The sequence below is a fragment of the Pichia kudriavzevii genome, chromosome 2 (assembly GCF_003054445.1).
Source record: "Pichia kudriavzevii chromosome 2, complete sequence".
Taxonomy (NCBI): Eukaryota; Fungi; Ascomycota; class Pichiomycetes; order Pichiales; family Pichiaceae; genus Pichia; species Pichia kudriavzevii.
Window position 1 is genome coordinate 2,656,271 of NC_042507.1, and position 18,405 is coordinate 2,674,675.

Below are 18,405 nucleotides of genomic sequence, written 5' to 3' on the forward strand. Positions count from 1 at the left end.
CGAGGCACCCTGTCCGACAATTCAAACGCAAGCTTTACCATGCTGACTTGGTTCCAAATAGGGACAGACTGTCGCCAGTTTTTATGATTGTACAGTAATGAGCCCTCTAAGTATGTCAGGCTCATTCTTGGTCTTTGCATCATTAGAACTTGCTGGGTATGATACTTTTAATAAGATAATCACAGACAGGTACCAGAAATGGTACTGGGATCTGTTGTAAATAAGTAGTAGCTACGTACTACAAAAGGTCGATAAGCAAAGCTTTGTGACACTGAAAACTAGATTTATAAAGTTTCAAAGTCAAGTATCGGCTTATTTTATTTCGTTGAATATACTATGTGATACACAATGTTAAATGGCAATTTCATGAAAGCGTCCATCAACAGCACGTTGCTCTTTGATGTACTTTAACGTACGTTGGTAATGACCCCACGTCTTCTTGTACGGACCATCCTCTAATGAAGCCTTCCCTAAGCTGTTCACCTCTTTGAAATTGTTCCCAATGAGTTCAATAAGTCCGTTCAAATACCGAACATTAATCATTTCGTTGCCGTGAATAAAGTAGTATATAGACTGGTTGAGAATCTCCACAAAAAGTTCGATACTGGCATTCGAATCCATAATGGAATCAGCTATACGCAAAGATTTCTGTAAGCATTCCAAAACTCTCTTATCATCTCTTTTCAACGTAACTTGCAAACTTGGTTCCTCATCATCACTGTTATTTATTCCAGTATCTTCTACGTGTTTGCGCTTGCCACTTTGTGTTTCTTCAAAGTCCTCCGCATCCACTTCTTCGTCCTCTTCCTCCTTTTCGGGCTCTTCTTTTATAATCCACCAGAGGTGGGACGAATTATAGATAGCACGACATTGGTCGGTTTTTTTCATTAACCTGCTGCCGTATAAAGCAGTTTTGGTGATTAACTTATCAAACTCTTCAGCATCAAAAATGATCATCTGGTCCATCGTGATCAACTTGTTTATTATATTTGTCAAACAATGCATTTGTGTTTTAGAATCAACAACATACTCTTCATATACGATGAACGCTTCAATAAATAATTCATAGCTTATATTGTTCAGTTTACAAAGGTTCGAAGTGGTTGCGCAATAGAGGTACAAGTTGAAAGCTTTGAGTGGGTTGTATTCTTTTAAAAAACTGATTGACTGTGACAATTTATTAAATTTTTTACTTAGTTCTTTTTTACCAAGCTTCTCGATATCCATTTTTCTGATGAGTGAAATTTGAATAGAGACAAGGGTTGATATAGTTTTCTCCGGATTACCCTCGAGGAGGTATTTCTCACACTCCTCCAATAAGGAATATTTTTCTTCGATCGATTCATTGTCAATAAAATGTAGGAATCGACATAATGGCTCATAATTTGTTGGATCTTCCTCTGTTGAGAAAGGCTTTCCAAACAAATCTTTTTTAGTATCTGTTATAGCTGGGACATATTTCTTATATGATAGTATTGATATGCGAATATATTTGAATATCTTTTCTAAATCCTGTCTATTACTGATCTTGATTTCGTTATCAACAAGTATATCCAAAATATTAACACAAATTTCATTTTGAATATTTGGCTTTTGTAACTTGAACAAATTAAAATAACTTTCATCGTTGATCTTGAAGAAATCATTAAAGTCACTTAAGTGCTCTATTGATTTGAGTATAATTTTGAAATCATCGATTGACGAATCTTCATTATCCTTCATTGAATTAAATTTATCAATCGATGATTTGTAAATTGAATCCATATAACTTAAAACATCTTCGTTTTGAAAGGTTAAAGAGAGTTTCAAGACATTATTCAATATCAAACAATAGTCATTAATATTAAAGTTTGGATATTTTCCATTCAACTTTTCAATAAATAGTATGAATTCATTTAAAAAGGAGCTATCCTTCAACACCTCTTGGTTTCTTAATTTATAGTGCAGCAATCTCTCAATCAATGAATTAATCAACATCGTTATGTTAACATTTGTATTGACCTTTAAGAGTGATTCCAAAAACAGATTTAGACTTGCAATTTGAAAGTTATCAGGGAAAATCTGGATTATAACATCCAATAAATAGTTTTGAGCAATCGAGTCATTACACTTGATAATTTGTTGTAAAATTTCAGGTAGAATTTTTTCCTTGTAAATATCGACATTAATTGAATCTAACTGTGACAAAATCACCAAGTTGGAACCAACTAAAATTTTCAGTTCGTTCCTTTCTTCTATTCTTCTGGCCCTCTCGCTTGAATGTCCTTGATGTTGTTGTCTCACCCATAACTTGTTCATTTCAATAAAGTTAGTAATAATATAACTAATCATCTTGTCTAGGTTTTCAGGACCAGCATATTTTATAATAAAATATTTTGTCTTTTGGATAAGATAATAACGCAAAAATAAGCCTCTGATCGGATTTTGAACACCTTTGCACATTTCCAACATATCATTCAAAATTTCGTTGACAGGGGCATCCTCCGACTCCATATATACACTACCGATTGTTATCATCAAGTATAATCTAGGTATGATATTACCAGCATATTGGACTAACTCGTATAAATCTATCAAGTAGTTGTTAGAGCTTGATTTGTTATCCTTCAAATAGTTTGCCAGATATGTCAGTCCATCATGGACCATTATGTATAGCTCATAATATTGTTTAGGATTCAAACTGCTCGTTCTCAGCTCATTTAGAAAATTAGATGCATGTTTTAAAGAGTCCATAAATTTATGTTTTGTTTCAAGACATTTCCTCATTTGATGAATCTCCGTCTTAATGATAGACATAGAATTGCTAAGCAGCCTCTGTTGCTCCTCCGGCGTAACATGGTTAATCTTGGACATTCCGTTGTGTTCTTGCCTATCTGATACTAAATATGAATTGTCTTGGAGGTGCTATCTATAATCGTGGCAACATACTCCTTTTCAATTGTTCAAATTATGCATCCGTCGCTTCCGCGACTTTGTTATTGTTATTTTGCAACACATTTATGTGTCATGACTGGTTTTCTCCACTTTTGTTGAAAAACATATACATTCGGTTAATATAGATTTGTAATGGTTTTATTGACTAAGAAGTGGTTAGGGGAACTCTATTGTAACCTAACTATCTAGAATAAAGCTATAAATTCATGGTTCTCAAAAAGTTTATAATTTTCAAGAGAGCTAAGATCTTCAACATATAAACAGCAGCACCTGTTCTAAGAAAATTATTATTAAAAATACTTTTATAGATAGAATCCAATAAAACAAAAAAGCTAGGCCTATCCAACAGTATTTAGATTGTAAAGCGGAACTGTAAGGTACGTAATTTTTTTTATTCATGAATTTTAGTACTGATATAATTTCTTATAGAAAAAGTTATAAATAATGTTAACTAGAAAATAGAGTGAATAATAGGAAAAAAAAACTATATTCCTGAGAGAATAACACAAAAAGAACTGAAAAGAACTGAAAAGGTTTATTCAATGGTTGCTGGATCTCTTTTATCAAACTTGAGGATTAAATCATCCTTTGGGAAGATGGTTGCAAAGACTTTAATCTCTTCACTCAATGGCGTAACAGTGTGTTTGAAATCAGTAAACATACACGCCTTTCCAATAATAGCAGCAAATGACATCATAACATAGGTTTGACCCAAACAAACGTGAGTACCAGTACCAAAGACCAGCCAGTTTTTCTTCGCCTCCGTAGCAGGTGATCCCTCAACCCATCTCTCTGGAATGAACTCATCTGGATTTTCGTAAACTTCAGGATCGTGTAGAGCAGGATAGACAGAAGGAATGATCATGGCACCCTTTGGAACGGTATAACTATCGGTAACCGGGTATGCCTTCTTTGCAACGTATGGAACCATGATAACCGGTGGTCTATATCTTAGGGTTTCTTTAATTACCATATTAGTGTATGTCATCTTATCGATCAAATCGCCATTGACACGAACATTAGGATCACCATTTCTGACCCTCAATTGTTCCTCTCTGATCTTCTTGACAACATCTGGTCTATCAGCTAAGATTTGGAAAATCCAACAGCATAAGGAAGATGAAGCATCTTGGGACGCAAATAAGAAAGTGAAAATTGCTTCACTAATTTCTTTGTTTGAGAATAGTCTAACCTTAGCCTTAACCTCTTCCCCAGTTTCAATTTGACCGTTTGACTTGTACATCGAAAGGATCCATTCATCCATAACACAGTTTGGTTTCTTACCCTTCAGTATAGCATCTTTGGATTTTTGAGCACAGTTTTCGAAGATTTTCATTGAATCATCGGCAATTTTCTTACCATACCAGGTTTTGGTATAAGGAATAATGATAGGGAAATTGACTAATTCTAAAGCAGCAGTCACCTTGTAATAATTATCAGCAATCATTTGGATTTGTTCCTCAGTGATATAATCACCACAAAAGGTTTTCAAGGAGATTGCACATAAAAACTCTCTAAATTCAGGGAAAAAGACTTTAGCACCATCTTTTGTGATATCAACAAATTTGTCCAAATAACGATCAATGACTTTTTCTTGTTCGGGAATGTAGATTTCCAAAGCTTTCTTTGTGAACAAAGGATTCAAGCCTTTCCTATAGTCAACATGTGCTTTACCGTCAAGGAAGACCCAATTGGTTGGTCTCAAGATTTTCACAGCCACGTCAACAACACACGGCTTGACAAAGGATGGTGATTGAAATATTTTTCTCGCCAAAGTTGTGTCAGATGCAATGACGACAAACTTGTGGAAAATAGAGACACATGACAATGGACCGGAATTCCATTTTGCCTTATATTCTTCAAATTTCGGATCTAAACTCTCCAAGAAAGGTCCAATTATTGGCCAAAACTTGTAGCGTGGACCCGCAATGGATCCCTTCATAATTTGATATGAGATTTGGTCATATGTTAGTCCCACCACGATCAAAGACACAATGATCTGGAACCAGGATAATGATTGGACTTTATTCAAAATGCCAATATTTTCAACAACGGCGGTGGTGGAATTATTAACTACGCTTTCCAAAGCGTCTTTGGTGTCAACGTTGAGTGCCTCCATTGTTTATTTGAGAGCGGAAGGAACTAGCGAAACAAAAGACTTGTCAAAGAGCTAGAGAATCGAATGAAAGAAAAGTATCCCAACACAAGAGGAAAGAAAGAAGAACAATAAACATGCAACAAAATACAGTTACGAGAAGGATAATAAGAGTTGGAAAAAAAAAAGCAAGTGGAATTATAACTCGTTTTTAACGAGTGAAACTAAACGAGGGAAAAAAAAAAAACAAACGGAATCGCATTATCGGGAAAGTCTGTACGAAAGGTATCAATGAATAGGATGATATTGAATGGGTTCGTATAGTAACGTATGGGGTGTTATATCATTTATACATGATATTACTTGAGCACAAGGGTGTTGTTTTCGAAAATGACATTGTGCCAAAGAAAGGCGACCACGACGGTGAAGATGAATTCGACGGTGTAGGCTATAGACGCCGTTTGTGCAGTGTGGTTGAACAAGCGGACACCAAGTATAATTATGGCAAAGAGGATGCCCAAGAGGGCTGTAGTAATGAGGTAGATTGTCTTTAGTTTTTTCTCCTGAATTTTGGTCCATGTGATCACTGCCCAAGTGAGAGTGAGGATATAGATGAGGAAGTATTCGATATAGATGCAAGTACTCAACCAATCTTTTGGAACATTTCCAATTAAGGAGTGAATGGTCGATTCTTCCATATCATAAATTAACATTTGAATGACAAGAACAACGGCGATGATTTTTGCTGTTTTAACTTGGAGATTATGCGATGTTTTATTTGTGTTTGTTATATCTACATGAATCCAAGAGCCTGCGCTGAATAGCATCAAGTTATAGATGGTCCAAACACTAACTATTGTGGATAAGGCCAAATCAAGAACATTAGTAAAGAAGATAATCAATGAGTCAGTTGTATAGTCGTATTTGTTTAGCAGAATGTAATGGACCGAGGTGGATAGATAGAGTATACCATAAGCCCAAAAGAAAAGAATGAATTTATACTGTAGAGTGAATTTCTGGAATTTCAAGTTGTTGATTGTAATGGAGGTATTCTCATTAAGGTTAATTTTTCTGTAGGTTAGAAAAGATAGGACGATTGCAACGCCAATGTAAGCAAAGGTGAAAACAACTGTTGAGAAGAGTCTCTTGAAATCGCTCACTAGCAAGTTGCCATAACTTTGGACCCACTCCACCTCCACAGCGATGTCTTCGACGGTGTCTGGAATGTTTGAAGTTAGGAACATGGCACAGTAGATGCCCGAGCGGTCCAACGTATAAATATGGTCGGTTTCCTTTTTGGTATTCAGCATGAACGATTCAATTGGGAATTTATAACCGCCACTGTCGATCAATTCCACAAGGGACAACTTCTTAGAATTGGACTCGTCGGACTCATGCTCGCAGTACTTGTCGTTAAGGGCAAACTCGTCGCAGACCTTGTAGTAGGGATTAAAGCCAATAGAGATTTTGTTCATGTCTGGTCCGCCCATGATCAAGGTGTAGACATCGACATCAGCAAAGAGGTTGTCGGACCTCACGAGGTTGACCTTGATGTATGGATCTCTCATACGGAACCAGCGGGCAATGCCCGACTCTGCGTTGGAGACATATGCACATGTCTGCAAGACCTTGTTGTTGCTGATGGTGTAAAAGTCTGTGAGAGCAAGGGATGGTAGAATCCAAGTGAGAAGGAGCAACCAAGCAAGCATTGTTTAGCCAATGAAGTATGTACCGGACACGACAGTTGACACGGTGCGATCTATAATGTATTTGAATGCCAAGAGCAACAGAACGGGTAGGAGGGAGTGTGTTGAAGGTGGTGGAGCTCGTCCAAGGAGAGGAATGAGAAAAAACCAGAAAACACACCAAACCACCCAGAGATGATGAACAAGTTTGGGAAGTTCATCATTCGAGACTGCGCTTACTAACAAATCGTGTGTCGCATTTCCACGTGTCACGTTTGCACCCAGACATGGAGACACAGAGTGTGTATAGGGGTGTTTAAAGGTGTATAGGGGTATTTAAAGGTGTTCAAGGGTGTTTTAAGGTGTGCATGTTTTTCTGTCATTCACCAATAGGAACACCCAAATGGCCAACCATGGGTGTCCAGAGTCTCTATATGGTAAGGAATGTATGAATTGAAGTAAAGAGTACAGGAGATGCAATTATATCGATACATAACGTAGGAGAGAAACAAGGGGGGGAGGCCATGGAGGAGGAGGAGCCATGGAGGAGAAGCACACAAATTACACCAGTGAGACGGCGATAGAGAAGCAAGTACCACTACTTTCTCAATAGGAAGTAACCCAATATAGCAACGACTAAAGCAAGAGCCAAAAACAAGTTAGAATTTGCATCTGTTGAATTACCACCTGCTGAAGCAGATTTGGTTTTCTTTGGGACACCGCCAATGAGGTCGCCAATGTATAAGGCCTTCAAGTTCTGGTGGGCGTCCTCGGAGTGTCCAATATCATCAAAGGCATCGGTGGCGTCTTGACCAGCACAGTCAAGAATCACCTCCTCACCACCTGGGTGTTCGTCCAAATATTGGGTGACATCATAGACTTTCTCGTTGTAAATGATCCAGAGGTCGTCTCTGGTGTTGTGTTGAGAAACTTGTTCTGCAGTGTATGTTTTCGTAGACATGGTAAGACGGCGGTTCGGTAGAGAAGAAGGTGGTGCTAGTATGTGTGTATATCTATGTGTGCACGATGTTTGCAAGGGTACCTCCTTTGTAGAAATGGTCGATTGTGGCCTTTAGAGAGAATCAGTTGAATTTTCCTCCCCCCCCCCCCTAGAGAAGCACCATAATTTATAGAAATTCGATACACATTGCAAACTTAAAGCGATGCTTACCATTTACGATACCAAATGGGGGGGTGGTGGCAGATAATATTAAACGCCAAACGAGAATCTCTATAAAGCGAGGGTCAGTTTTTCCTAATGCGGCAATCCGACGCGACGCGAGACAAGGCGCGTTTAGGGAAAAATCCAGCCGAGAATGAAAATGGGAAAATTTTCCAGTAAATTTTTCAGTAAATTTTTCAGTAAATTTTTCAACGAATTTTAAAGGAATTTTTAAAGGAATTTTTTTTTTCTTATTTATTTTTGATTTTCTTATTTATTTTTGATTTTCTTTGATTTTTGATTTTCTTTGATTTTTGATTTTCTTTGATTTTTGATTTTCTTTGATTTTTGATTTTTCAGATTTTCAAAATTTTTTTTATCAGTTAAAAAAAAAACATGAAAAGTATTTCACCTCTTACATTTTCTACACTAAGATTCCACAAGATTTGAAGAAGGAACAACCAAACAACACAGCCATGGCACGTGTCACCAGATCATCAACCCAGTCCACCAAGGCAAGTAAGTCCAGTAACCCTGTTCGCAAGACACCAAAGTCTACAGAACCTGGAGAGAAAACTAGCGTAAAGGTGCAACAAGAACAAAAACAGAAACAAAAGTCTGAAACTGAAGGTGCAGCTCCAGTTGACGAGGAGGAGTTTCAATTGCCATCCGATGACTCCGGTGGCGAGGAGACCGACAGCGAGCTGGTCATCCACGAGGGGGCTGACGACCAGGATGTGCAAGATTCTTCTGAGAATGTAACCAGGACGAGTCAGTCTGGTCATACCGTCATCAAGCCGGGCAAGACGAGCACCGTTGAGAGCAGTGCTCGTAAGGGTGCTCGTAGGGGGGTCATTTACATTGGCAGATTACCACATGGATTCGAGGAGAAGGAGTTGAGACGCTATTTCCAGCAGTTTGGAGAGATTCTGAGGTTGAGGTTGTCAAGAAACAAGAAAACTGGGAATTCCAAGCACTATGCATTTCTGGAATTCAAGGAGTATGATGTCGCCAAGATCGCTGCCGAGACAATGAACAATTACTTATTGATGGGACATTTGCTAAAGTGTTCTCTCTTGGAGGAGGACAAGATCCACGAGAAGCTCTTTGTGGGCGCAAACCTTAAGTTCAAGAAGATCCCCTTCGCCAAGATCAACCAGCTCAAGTTTGACAGAAAGAAGGACTTGAAGGAATGGGAGAGACTGCAAAATAAACACGAGAAAAACATCAGCTCAAAGAAGCATGTCTTGGCTCGTGCCGGCATCGACTACAATATCGACGATTTGTAATGGTATGTATATATATTCCACTCTCTCCCCCCGCAGCACCAGCCCTCTTCCCCCCTCACTCCCTATCTTCATCCACCCTAGGTGAAGACCAACGTGGGCTCCGACAAGGTTTTGAAGTTGCACAAAGTTGTCATTGTGCTGATAGACAAAGAACTGGGAAAGTTGTCTCTTTCTCAGGGGTGCGCAGTTTAAATGTATATGAAAAATTGCAAAATGCGTTCCCTATTGTGGTGTATTTCCACACCTATTTCTGCATTTATAATTAAGTCCATTTTAAAAAGTTCTATGTATTTACACAGATTTGATGGGGATAGCTACGTTGCACGATCTGTTTATTCCCACCGTCCAACCAAGACAGACATCTCCACTATATGACAAGAGACAATGTTCCACAGCAAACTACACGAGAGATTAGCTGCATATGAGTTTGTGCTGTGTTCGTCCTCCCCTCGGAGGTACGAGCTCTTGCAACAGGTTGGCATTACACCAAGGGTGGAGAAGTCTGCCTTTAAGGAGGACCTCGACAAGTCGCTCTATGAGGGTGATCCGTACCGGTATGTTAGCGACACGTCGTTTGAGAAGTGTCAAGAGGTGTATTCCCGACTCAGGAGGCGCAATTGTGACACGAGCAACAGGGAAGCCAACAACGATGGGCATTGTAAGCCCCTGCTTCTTTTGAGTGCTGACACGGTGATCACAGCGAAGGGGGAGATCTTTGAGAAGCCAGGGAGCTATGCGAGCAATGTCGCCATGTTGAAGACGCTCCGAGACCACGAGGAGCAAGGAACAAAGATTGAGGTTGTTAGTGGATGCACTATTTTGAAGGAAGACCCCAGTACTTCAACGGGTAATGTCCAAGTACGTCGCTTTCTGAGCACCACGGAGATCCATCTTGTAAAGGGTCTCACCGACGAAACGATCGAGGAGTACTGCACGAGCGGCGAAGGACAAAGTGTTGCCGGTGGCTTCAAGATCCAAGGTGCTGGATGTCTTTTATTTGACTCCATCAGCGGTGACTACTACAATTGTGTTGGACTCCCCTTGAGCCTCGTGTATCGGGAGCTTGGAGCCCTCGTATAGCGGGAATGGGGGAAGTTCCGTAGTATTTTCAGTACTATATTCAGTTGTAAAGGAGATATATACAGAGCCATATAGTGTGTATAGAGGGTGCTATATAGAGAAGCCATTAGGCAGAGGGCAATGGCGACAAGAGGGACACCAAGTTTGGTTTCTGCTGGGTGGAAGCCCATCCAAGGTACACTACAAGTGGCAACCAGCCGTAGTGGGTGATGGTTTGAGCAGTAGCAAGCGCCTTGGTAAGTCTTTCCTTGGACTCTTCAGATAAGTTGAAACCAGCCATTCTTGTGTTTTTTTTTGTTTCTGTTGATAGGTTCTGATGTTGGGAGAATCAAAGCCAGTGTATCTGAGAAAGCAGAATGTGTTCACTGTAAAGTGCTTCAAGGTGAGCGAGGAGGGGTTGTGCCCATTCTCAACATGGTTTTTCTTCAGCACTGAGTTTAGATAAATACAGAGAAATGTAAAATTAATTGCTCCGGTCACGTGATTCGCACGTGACACTGCACGCGCCTAGATACGATCACGTGATACAGACTGCGCCACATGCGCCACACGAGCACGTGCACATTGAGAAATAAATTTTTTATGTATTTTCTTGCCCCTCCCTTCGGTTCTGTATTGGCCACTCTCCCCTTTCTCTCCCCCCTTCTCTCCCCCACGTCCCTCGCCAATTTTCGGCCCACTGTTTTCCCCGATGTGGGTAAACCCGCCCCCAAAGTTCTCGAAACGAAGAGAACGGCAAAGACCTCCCCCCCCCCCCTCTCCTCATTTGGCAGTGTCCCACTTTAATTGGGAAACAACAATACAGTGGAAAAACAGAGAAGGCGTAATCACCGACTCATTGTGTGAGAATTCTCTATATTTTGTGTATTCTCTATATAGTTGTATATATTTGTATAAATATATATATATGTATATGTGTGTGTGTGTTTGTAATAGTTTGTTTGTACTATATACAGCCTTCTCTGCGTTTACACCATTAGCACCTTCTTTGTCTTTGTGTATTCTGTTGTAAAGACATTGCATACTGCACATCCTCTCTATCACACTCTGGCAACTGTGCGTTTCCTAGTTCCACCGTTTACGTCTACACATACAAGCGTCCATTGGATCTCATTGACAAGACATACACAAAACCCTCTCCCAATCTATATCGTATAGACAATGTCTGCATTTCTCTCCAGATCAGCAACCACGGTTCTTAGACCAGTTCTCCGTTTAAGGGGCGCATCAGCAGCCCTTAACAGAACCTCTCTCTCTCTCTCAAACTACAGATTCTATGCTGCAACAAGCTTCCCGGAACATACCGTCATCAACATGCCGGCCCTCTCGCCAACCATGACCGAGGGCAGCTTGGTGAAGTGGCACAAGCAAGTGGGTGACAAGTTGGAACCAGGAGAGTCCATTGCCGAAGTGGAAACCGACAAGGCATCCATGGACTTTGAATTCCAAGAAGATGGCTATTTGGCCAAGATTCTCGTTCCTGATGGCACAGAGAACATCCCTGTCAACAAACCAATTGCCGTTTATGTTGAAAATAAGGACGATGTTGCTGCATTTGAGAACTTCACTCCAGCTGATGCAGGCGACTCCGGTGAGGCACAACCTGCTCCAGCTGGAGAGTCCAAACCTACAGAAAAGCCTCAACAGGCTGACCAGACTGTAAAGGAAGGTGCTTCTTCCTCGTCTGCTGCTGCTTCCACATCTACCTCCACGGCAGCTCCAACAGACAGAATCTTTGCCTCTCCCTTGGCAAAGACCATTGCGCTTGAAAAGGGTATCCCATTGAAGGAAATCAAAGGTACCGGTCCACACGGTAGAATCACCGCTAAGGACGTCGACTCTTACAAGCCTCCTGCAAGAGAAGCATCTTCTGCTACTACTTCTACTACTGCTACTGCCACCGGTGCATCTGCTTCAGCTCCAGCGTTCACCGATATCCCATTGACCAACATGAGGAAGGTCATTTCAAAGAGATTGTCCTCCTCCAAGCAAACTGCACCAGACTACATTGTCTCCTCCACCATCTCAGTCTCCAAATTGTTGAAGTTGAGAAAATCATTAAACTCAAATGCAAATGGTGAATACAAGTTGACCATCAATGACCTGTTGGTCAAGGCAATCTCTAAGGCAGCCCTTCGTGTGCCAGAGGCTAACTCTTCCTACCTCGAGGAAGAAGGCGTCATTAGACAGTTCAACCAAGTCGATATGTCAATTGCAGTATCCACTCCAACTGGCTTGATCACCCCAATTGTCAAGAATTCCGATTCCAAGGGCTTGAAGTCCATTTCTAACGAAATCAAGGAATTGGGTAAGAAGGCAAAGGAAAACAAGTTGAAGCCAGAGGAGTTCCAAGGTGGTACCATTACAATCTCCAACTTGGGTATGAACAACGCCGTCTCTATGTTCACCTCCATTTTGAATCCTCCTCAATCGGTCATTTTGGCTGTTGGAACTATCGAAAAGAGAGCCGTTCCTGATAAGGCCAACGAGTTGGGCTTTGTGTTTGATGACGTCATGACAATCACCGGTACTTTTGACCACAGAACCATTGATGGCGCTAAGGGTGGTGACTTTATGAGAGAATTGAAGAAGATTGTTGAAAATCCTCTAGAAATGCTATTATGATTAGACCTATATAATCCGTCCTTTCCTTCTACTTCTACTTTTTCTTCTACTTTTTATTCTTCTTCTTTTATAATTGATTCCATTTATATGAAAATTTAACAAGCATCTATTTATTTCACTGTTCAAAGCCTTTCTATCCTGAAATCAAGGTATGCATTCCCCACCCTTTTAATAATAAAAACAACAGCAGATGCCATATTGACATAAACGATAGAAGCAGCGCACGAAAAAATCAATGATTAGCCGTAATTAAAAAAAAAAAAATTTAAGATGGCTGTAAAACACAATACCTCTATCAACTAAGCAGCATTTCTAATTCCAGTTTGCTTCAGGTCCAGATCCGCCAAACCTTTGTTGTTGTTGTCTCCACCTTCTTCACTTGCTTTCTCTCCTAGACGAAAATGGATTCTCTGATATTGTTGATTGGTGCCACAGGAATACTCGTCGTCACATTGGTGTTCACAATAGTATACTTGGCGATCTCGTTATGTTTAGACACCGATGAAGACAGCGAAGGTTATGATTTACCATCGAACTTACAGTTGAATCTAAACAAATACAACATGTTGAACAACTTCAAGGATTTCCAGAAGATGAGTGACTCGGAGAAACTAACACATCTACTGAAGACGGCATATTGTAAGTTGAATCCATTCAAATTGGAGCACATTGAAATCAATACCAATAATATAACCACAGAGTCGTTGTTGATTAGAGATCGTGGAATTGCTGCATTTTACTTCAATGACTACTATGACCAGATCACCCCCCTGGTGGAGAAATTGGAAAATACCACAAATGTCAATGAACGCTCGTCGCTTCTGCTCAACCCGGAATCTGAATTTTCAAATAATAACCTGCTCAATCTACTAAAATACTACCATTATGAAAGGATTCTAAATAAGTTCCCGCCATTTGTTGTCGAAGATTTGATTGAGTTGAATTTCAAATCAAACAAGTCGGGAATGTTCTCCTATTCAACCATCCTCAATCTACCGCTGCCAACAACCAACAGAAAGAATAATATTGTGTATTTCGAAAGTAAGTTACTAAAGTTCAACAGCTCGAAGACTCAAATCAGCTTGGGCTTAGTTAGCGATCCCAACTACCCTAACTTTTTGCTACCGGGGGAAGTTCCTTACTCATTTGCAATCGAATCAAATGGCAAATTGAATATGACATCGAATGACGCTTCTGATGATATGATCGTACTACCCTATTTACAAGAAGGTGACGTGGTTGGGTTTGGGTACAAATCAATCACCGGCACTTTGTTTTTAACCCATAATGGTAAGTTGATCCACGAAATGATCAAATACTTCAAATTCAAGCTCTATCCCTGTATTGGTATTAAGAACCTCCAGGAATCTGATAAGTTAGATCCAACCATAGTCAACGTGAATCTAGGCCAGTTGGGCTTTGTCTATATCGAGGCAAATGTGAAAAAATTAGGGTTTTGTGAAAACAAAAACGATGGTCTGATTGGTGCTCCTCCGCTCTATAACATGCAGATTGACAGCAATGAAATTGTACTTGACAAGGGAGATGATATACCACCAACCTATCCGGACTCCTTCTTTGGTGACGTCAAAGTTCAACCAAACGATGAAAAGCTGACCACAATCAGTGATCCTCCAAGCTACAATAACAACAATAATAACAAAACTAATGATGATGAAGACAATAGCAATACAAAAATGACCGACGAAGAGTATGAGTTATTAACTACCTCGCAGAAGGAGCTTACAGGGACGTCCAATAGCGAGGTGGTTGGCCCTTCAAGTGATGATTTAGTTGGCACCATGAGTAACCAAACTGTGGAAACATTAACTAACGAGACAGTCGGAACATCGAATACAAAGCATTCCAAGAAAAAACTTAAGACTAAAAGCAAAAACAAGGGCAAGAGCAAGGGCAAGAACAAGAGGAAAGGAAAACGGAGTAAGACGGCCTTCTAACTCTTCTAACCCTTTGTTTAAAAGATCCATTTGACCACCAAAGAAAAAAAAAATAAAAATCGAGAGTATCATGTCTTGAAACTATAAAAGGACGCGATTTCCCACGGTTTTACATTTTTGCGCTTCCATCTCAATTTGTCGTTCCTTTTCGTTCTAGTTATTGTTGCACTACAAACACAACGGATGTGCTAGTAATAGGAATTTCTGTACATATGTTGGTTTAAATGATGAACAATCTGTTTTTTTCAATACAATGGGAATCTCTCTGACATAATTAACAATGGAGAAGAAAAAAACTAAAATAAACTGATTTTTAAACCATATACATATGTTATATCCCTAGCGGTAATCTTGATAACCTTATAAATCTTTCTTTGTTTCCTTGTCGTCTTTGTCGTCCGCCTCTGTAGTGTCGGTATTCTTCTTGGAGTACTCTGCCCAAAGCTGATCGTACTGCTTCTTCAATGTTTCGACATCAAGTTCTAACACTCTTGCCCTTTCTGCCAATTCTGGATCTGGCTTCTCGTTGGCAGCCTTGTCTCCCTCTCTTTGGGCTATCTTTCCAGATAGAAGATCATTGTGTTTGACTGTTGATTTTAAGAGCATCATAATAAACCAAATACAAACTTGAAATGACAATACAGCCCCCAGTATATACATGTTTCTCTGGGAATAAAACTTCCGTGATCTGGTTTCCCATAAGTTTTTCGAGTATTCAATAACTTCATCTTCTTTTCCAATCATGCCAAAGCCATTCTTGAATGCATCAACAAACATAATTCCAATCAAAACATCAATAAAGGAAAGAATTATACTAATGTTGGGATTGGAAATCAATTTGTCATAGTTGCTAATTAAAACAGTCTGTAGTTTTGGTGGTAAAGGTAACAATAACAGCCCAACGATAACCATTTCGAGGGTGGTTAATGCAAATACTAGGCTCATTTGAATTGACATTGTCGGGTGTAGTAAGTCGTGACCGGAGGATGTTCTTTGTAAATTGCACTATTTGCCTTTGATCAAGGAAGAACGCTATAACAAGGCCCAGACATGAAATTCAACTTGGAGGCAAAGGCTTTGTGTGTTTTTTTTTCGTTTCTCATTTACATAGCGAATATTCTAATTCTGGTAACTTGCACAGAAAACTAGCAGAATAGCCACTTTCGAATGACTATCCTCTAAATGGTCTTACTTATGTAGACATTATAGATCTTGCAAAAAAAAAAGGAAGTATAGAATAGTGGTTTAAGTTGACAAGGATTACTATATGTTGAAAAAAGAGGTTGTTTTTTTTTTCATTTTTTGAGTTGAACAAATAAGTAGATAACAATTTGTTTTTTTTTTGTTGAAGGTAGATCTAGTATTTTTTTTCTTTCTTTTTTTAAATAGAGAGCAAAATATTCAAACTTAACAAGCCGATGCTGTGCAATAACTATAATTGCCATAGTAGGGTTGGTTATTGCTGTAATCGGCTGAGTAGTTGTAGTAGTTATTATCGAATGGTCGGTTGTAATCATTCGATAACAGATGTTGCTGATATTGATCGTATTGTAAGTTGTTTGGGTTTGGGTTTAAACATGTGTTTGAATCATAGTAATCGTTCATGTAGCAAGAGTCTGCGATTGGCGAAGACATGACATTGTTGAATTGATTGTAGTTATTATGATTGAGATTGTTTTGGAAAGGGTTTTCGAAAATTTGATTTGGAATGAAATTATCGTCAGTACTGAAACTATTGGAGGAGACTATTGGAGAAGAATGAATCGAGGAACATCTATGATTCAAATCACTCAAATTATCATTAGAAGTAGATGATTCGAGAGAGTGAATATTCTTTGAAGTCCAAGTATTCCAGCAATTTTCCACCATTAAATAAGAATCAGTGTTGGATAATTCATAGTCAAAATCAAACAACCATTCTCTTTCAAGTTTATTAATTTCAAATAAGGATAAATTAGTTGCATCTGACCATGATTTGTTTTTGAAAGTTTTATCATCGTTGAATTTATTAGCTAAAATCAAGGAAATGATCAAACTTTTGAAAATTTCGTCATCGGCATTATTATTATTATTGATATTATTAGTGCTATTATCATGGTTAATTGAAAATCCACCATCAATCCTATTTGATAGATAGTTGATTGACAATAAAAGTGTTGATTTTGGTAATCTTGTAGCAGATAAAACTGAATTCAAAGACTTAATGAAACTTAGAGAAGGATTTGAATTTTTCTTTAGTAAACCAAAAGTGACCCAAGATAAGAAATTGACCATTTGATCTAAATCGTAATCCAAGACAAGTGAAACACCACCATTAGGTTGCGCCGGAACAGCCGCAGCAGCAGGAGCCGCTGCCACCGCAGGAGCCTGAATAGGCACCGGTAAAGAAACAGGAAGCTGCATTTGGACCGGTTGGAGCATGTTGTAATAATTACTTGAGATATAATTCATCTGTTGAGGAATTGGAATATGTATAGGCATTGGGATTGGGGCATTAGCAATTGGAGGAACCATATTGGAATGCATGTATCCCGCACCCATTGGATTATTAATTGTATTAATAGCATTGCCATGGTGCATATTGTTATAAATGCCAAAAGAGGAATCAATGGCATTGATGTTATTATTATTGATATTATTAGTAACATTTGAGTTATTCGGGTCAAACGAATGGTGGTTTGGATGAGATGGATTGAAATTAGATTGTTGATAAGCAAGCATGATTGGGGGAGAGAGAAAAAGGGGTTTAAATTTTCTTTTATTCTTTTAATCTTTGCTAATAAGGAAATAAACGAGGACTTAATTAAAAGCTCGAGATTTATGGGTCTTTTCAAGGGATTGGCTAACCAACTAAGGCTATATTTGGGAGATAGTATCTAAATGAATAGAACAAAGGATATGTGGGATAACCCAAACAGAGACAGGATCGAGTAATTGACCAGTGAAAAACAGAGGAGCTAACCAAACAATAGATTGACTAATCAGGATAAAACTGGACCAAATGCTAAACTAATTCTGTTCTGAGCACCAAATGGATTGAGAAAGTGGTGTGGGGAGGGTTGACGGCAAGAAAAGCGCTGTTACACCTGCTATACAACACTTGAAAGTCCAAGTGAGGTTGATGCTGGTGATGGTTTGAACAGGAGTTGTTAAAAGAAGCCAAGAAAGAAGAACTACAACTGGCAGCCAAAAGAGACGCCATGACAAGAGGGGCATATAGAGTGAAAAATCAGTTGAAAACCGGGAAAGTGACGGATTCGTGAGAAAAAAAAAGGAAAAAAAAAGAAGAAACGAGGAGGAGAAGGAAAAAAAAAAAAAGGGAAGTCTAGACCGTTCCCAAAACGGAAGGCGCGACACACACGAAAAACAAAAAAAAAAAACAAAGAGGGCGGGGAGTTTCTGTTTCCTTTTTCGTGGAATGACAACAATGTTTTGTTGACTGGTTTTATAGTTTTTTTGTTTTTTTTTTCTTAATAGTATACAATCACAAATATATATAATCAACATATTTATATAATAATAACGGTTAGTTTATTTACTCGATCAAGCATGGGTATTATTATATTTTAAAATTACT

The 18,405-nt window shown here is 39.1% G+C and overlaps 12 protein-coding genes across 12 annotated transcripts; 4 read left to right on the plus strand and 8 right to left on the minus strand.

Moving 5' to 3' along the window:
* Positions 1–351: 351 nt before the first annotated feature.
* C5L36_0B12510 (uncharacterized protein) lies at positions 352–2,853 on the minus strand (the record flags this gene model as incomplete). Its single annotated transcript, XM_029465641.1, has 1 exon — positions 352–2,853. The coding sequence occupies one exon, from the start codon at positions 2,851–2,853 to the stop codon at positions 352–354; it is 2,502 nt and encodes an 833-aa protein (XP_029321501.1).
* Positions 2,854–3,469: 616 nt separating this feature from the next.
* Positions 3,470–5,053, minus strand: C5L36_0B12520 (uncharacterized protein; the record flags this gene model as incomplete). The annotated part of the gene is made up of 1 exon (XM_029465642.1): positions 3,470–5,053. The coding sequence occupies one exon, from the start codon at positions 5,051–5,053 to the stop codon at positions 3,470–3,472; it is 1,584 nt and encodes a 527-aa protein (XP_029321502.1).
* Positions 5,054–5,388: 335 nt separating this feature from the next.
* C5L36_0B12530 (uncharacterized protein) lies at positions 5,389–6,738 on the minus strand (the record flags this gene model as incomplete). The annotated part of the gene is made up of 1 exon (XM_029465643.1): positions 5,389–6,738. The coding sequence occupies one exon, from the start codon at positions 6,736–6,738 to the stop codon at positions 5,389–5,391; it is 1,350 nt and encodes a 449-aa protein (XP_029321503.1).
* Positions 6,739–7,312: 574 nt separating this feature from the next.
* On the minus strand, positions 7,313–7,675 carry C5L36_0B12540 (uncharacterized protein; the record flags this gene model as incomplete). The annotated part of the gene is made up of 1 exon (XM_029465644.1): positions 7,313–7,675. The coding sequence occupies one exon, from the start codon at positions 7,673–7,675 to the stop codon at positions 7,313–7,315; it is 363 nt and encodes a 120-aa protein (XP_029321504.1).
* A 677-nt stretch (positions 7,676–8,352) lies between these two features.
* On the plus strand, positions 8,353–9,165 carry C5L36_0B12550 (uncharacterized protein; the record flags this gene model as incomplete). The annotated part of the gene is made up of 1 exon (XM_029465645.1): positions 8,353–9,165. The coding sequence occupies one exon, from the start codon at positions 8,353–8,355 to the stop codon at positions 9,163–9,165; it is 813 nt and encodes a 270-aa protein (XP_029321505.1).
* A 384-nt stretch (positions 9,166–9,549) lies between these two features.
* Positions 9,550–10,245, plus strand: C5L36_0B12560 (uncharacterized protein; the record flags this gene model as incomplete). The annotated part of the gene is made up of 1 exon (XM_029465646.1): positions 9,550–10,245. The coding sequence occupies one exon, from the start codon at positions 9,550–9,552 to the stop codon at positions 10,243–10,245; it is 696 nt and encodes a 231-aa protein (XP_029321506.1).
* Positions 10,246–10,351: 106 nt separating this feature from the next.
* Positions 10,352–10,525, minus strand: C5L36_0B12570 (uncharacterized protein; the record flags this gene model as incomplete). Its single annotated transcript, XM_029465647.1, has 1 exon — positions 10,352–10,525. The coding sequence occupies one exon, from the start codon at positions 10,523–10,525 to the stop codon at positions 10,352–10,354; it is 174 nt and encodes a 57-aa protein (XP_029321507.1).
* An 881-nt stretch (positions 10,526–11,406) lies between these two features.
* C5L36_0B12580 (uncharacterized protein) lies at positions 11,407–12,870 on the plus strand (the record flags this gene model as incomplete). The annotated part of the gene is made up of 1 exon (XM_029465648.1): positions 11,407–12,870. The coding sequence occupies one exon, from the start codon at positions 11,407–11,409 to the stop codon at positions 12,868–12,870; it is 1,464 nt and encodes a 487-aa protein (XP_029321508.1).
* A 401-nt stretch (positions 12,871–13,271) lies between these two features.
* Positions 13,272–14,828, plus strand: C5L36_0B12590 (uncharacterized protein; the record flags this gene model as incomplete). Its single annotated transcript, XM_029465649.1, has 1 exon — positions 13,272–14,828. The coding sequence occupies one exon, from the start codon at positions 13,272–13,274 to the stop codon at positions 14,826–14,828; it is 1,557 nt and encodes a 518-aa protein (XP_029321509.1).
* Positions 14,829–15,188: 360 nt separating this feature from the next.
* On the minus strand, positions 15,189–15,785 carry C5L36_0B12600 (uncharacterized protein; the record flags this gene model as incomplete). Its single annotated transcript, XM_029465650.1, has 1 exon — positions 15,189–15,785. The coding sequence occupies one exon, from the start codon at positions 15,783–15,785 to the stop codon at positions 15,189–15,191; it is 597 nt and encodes a 198-aa protein (XP_029321510.1).
* A 450-nt stretch (positions 15,786–16,235) lies between these two features.
* Positions 16,236–17,549, minus strand: C5L36_0B12610 (uncharacterized protein; the record flags this gene model as incomplete). The annotated part of the gene is made up of 1 exon (XM_029465651.1): positions 16,236–17,549. The coding sequence occupies one exon, from the start codon at positions 17,547–17,549 to the stop codon at positions 16,236–16,238; it is 1,314 nt and encodes a 437-aa protein (XP_029321511.1).
* Positions 17,550–17,837: 288 nt separating this feature from the next.
* C5L36_0B12620 (uncharacterized protein) lies at positions 17,838–18,335 on the minus strand (the record flags this gene model as incomplete). The annotated part of the gene is made up of 1 exon (XM_029465652.1): positions 17,838–18,335. The coding sequence occupies one exon, from the start codon at positions 18,333–18,335 to the stop codon at positions 17,838–17,840; it is 498 nt and encodes a 165-aa protein (XP_029321512.1).
* Between the last annotated feature and the right edge of the window lie 70 nt (positions 18,336–18,405).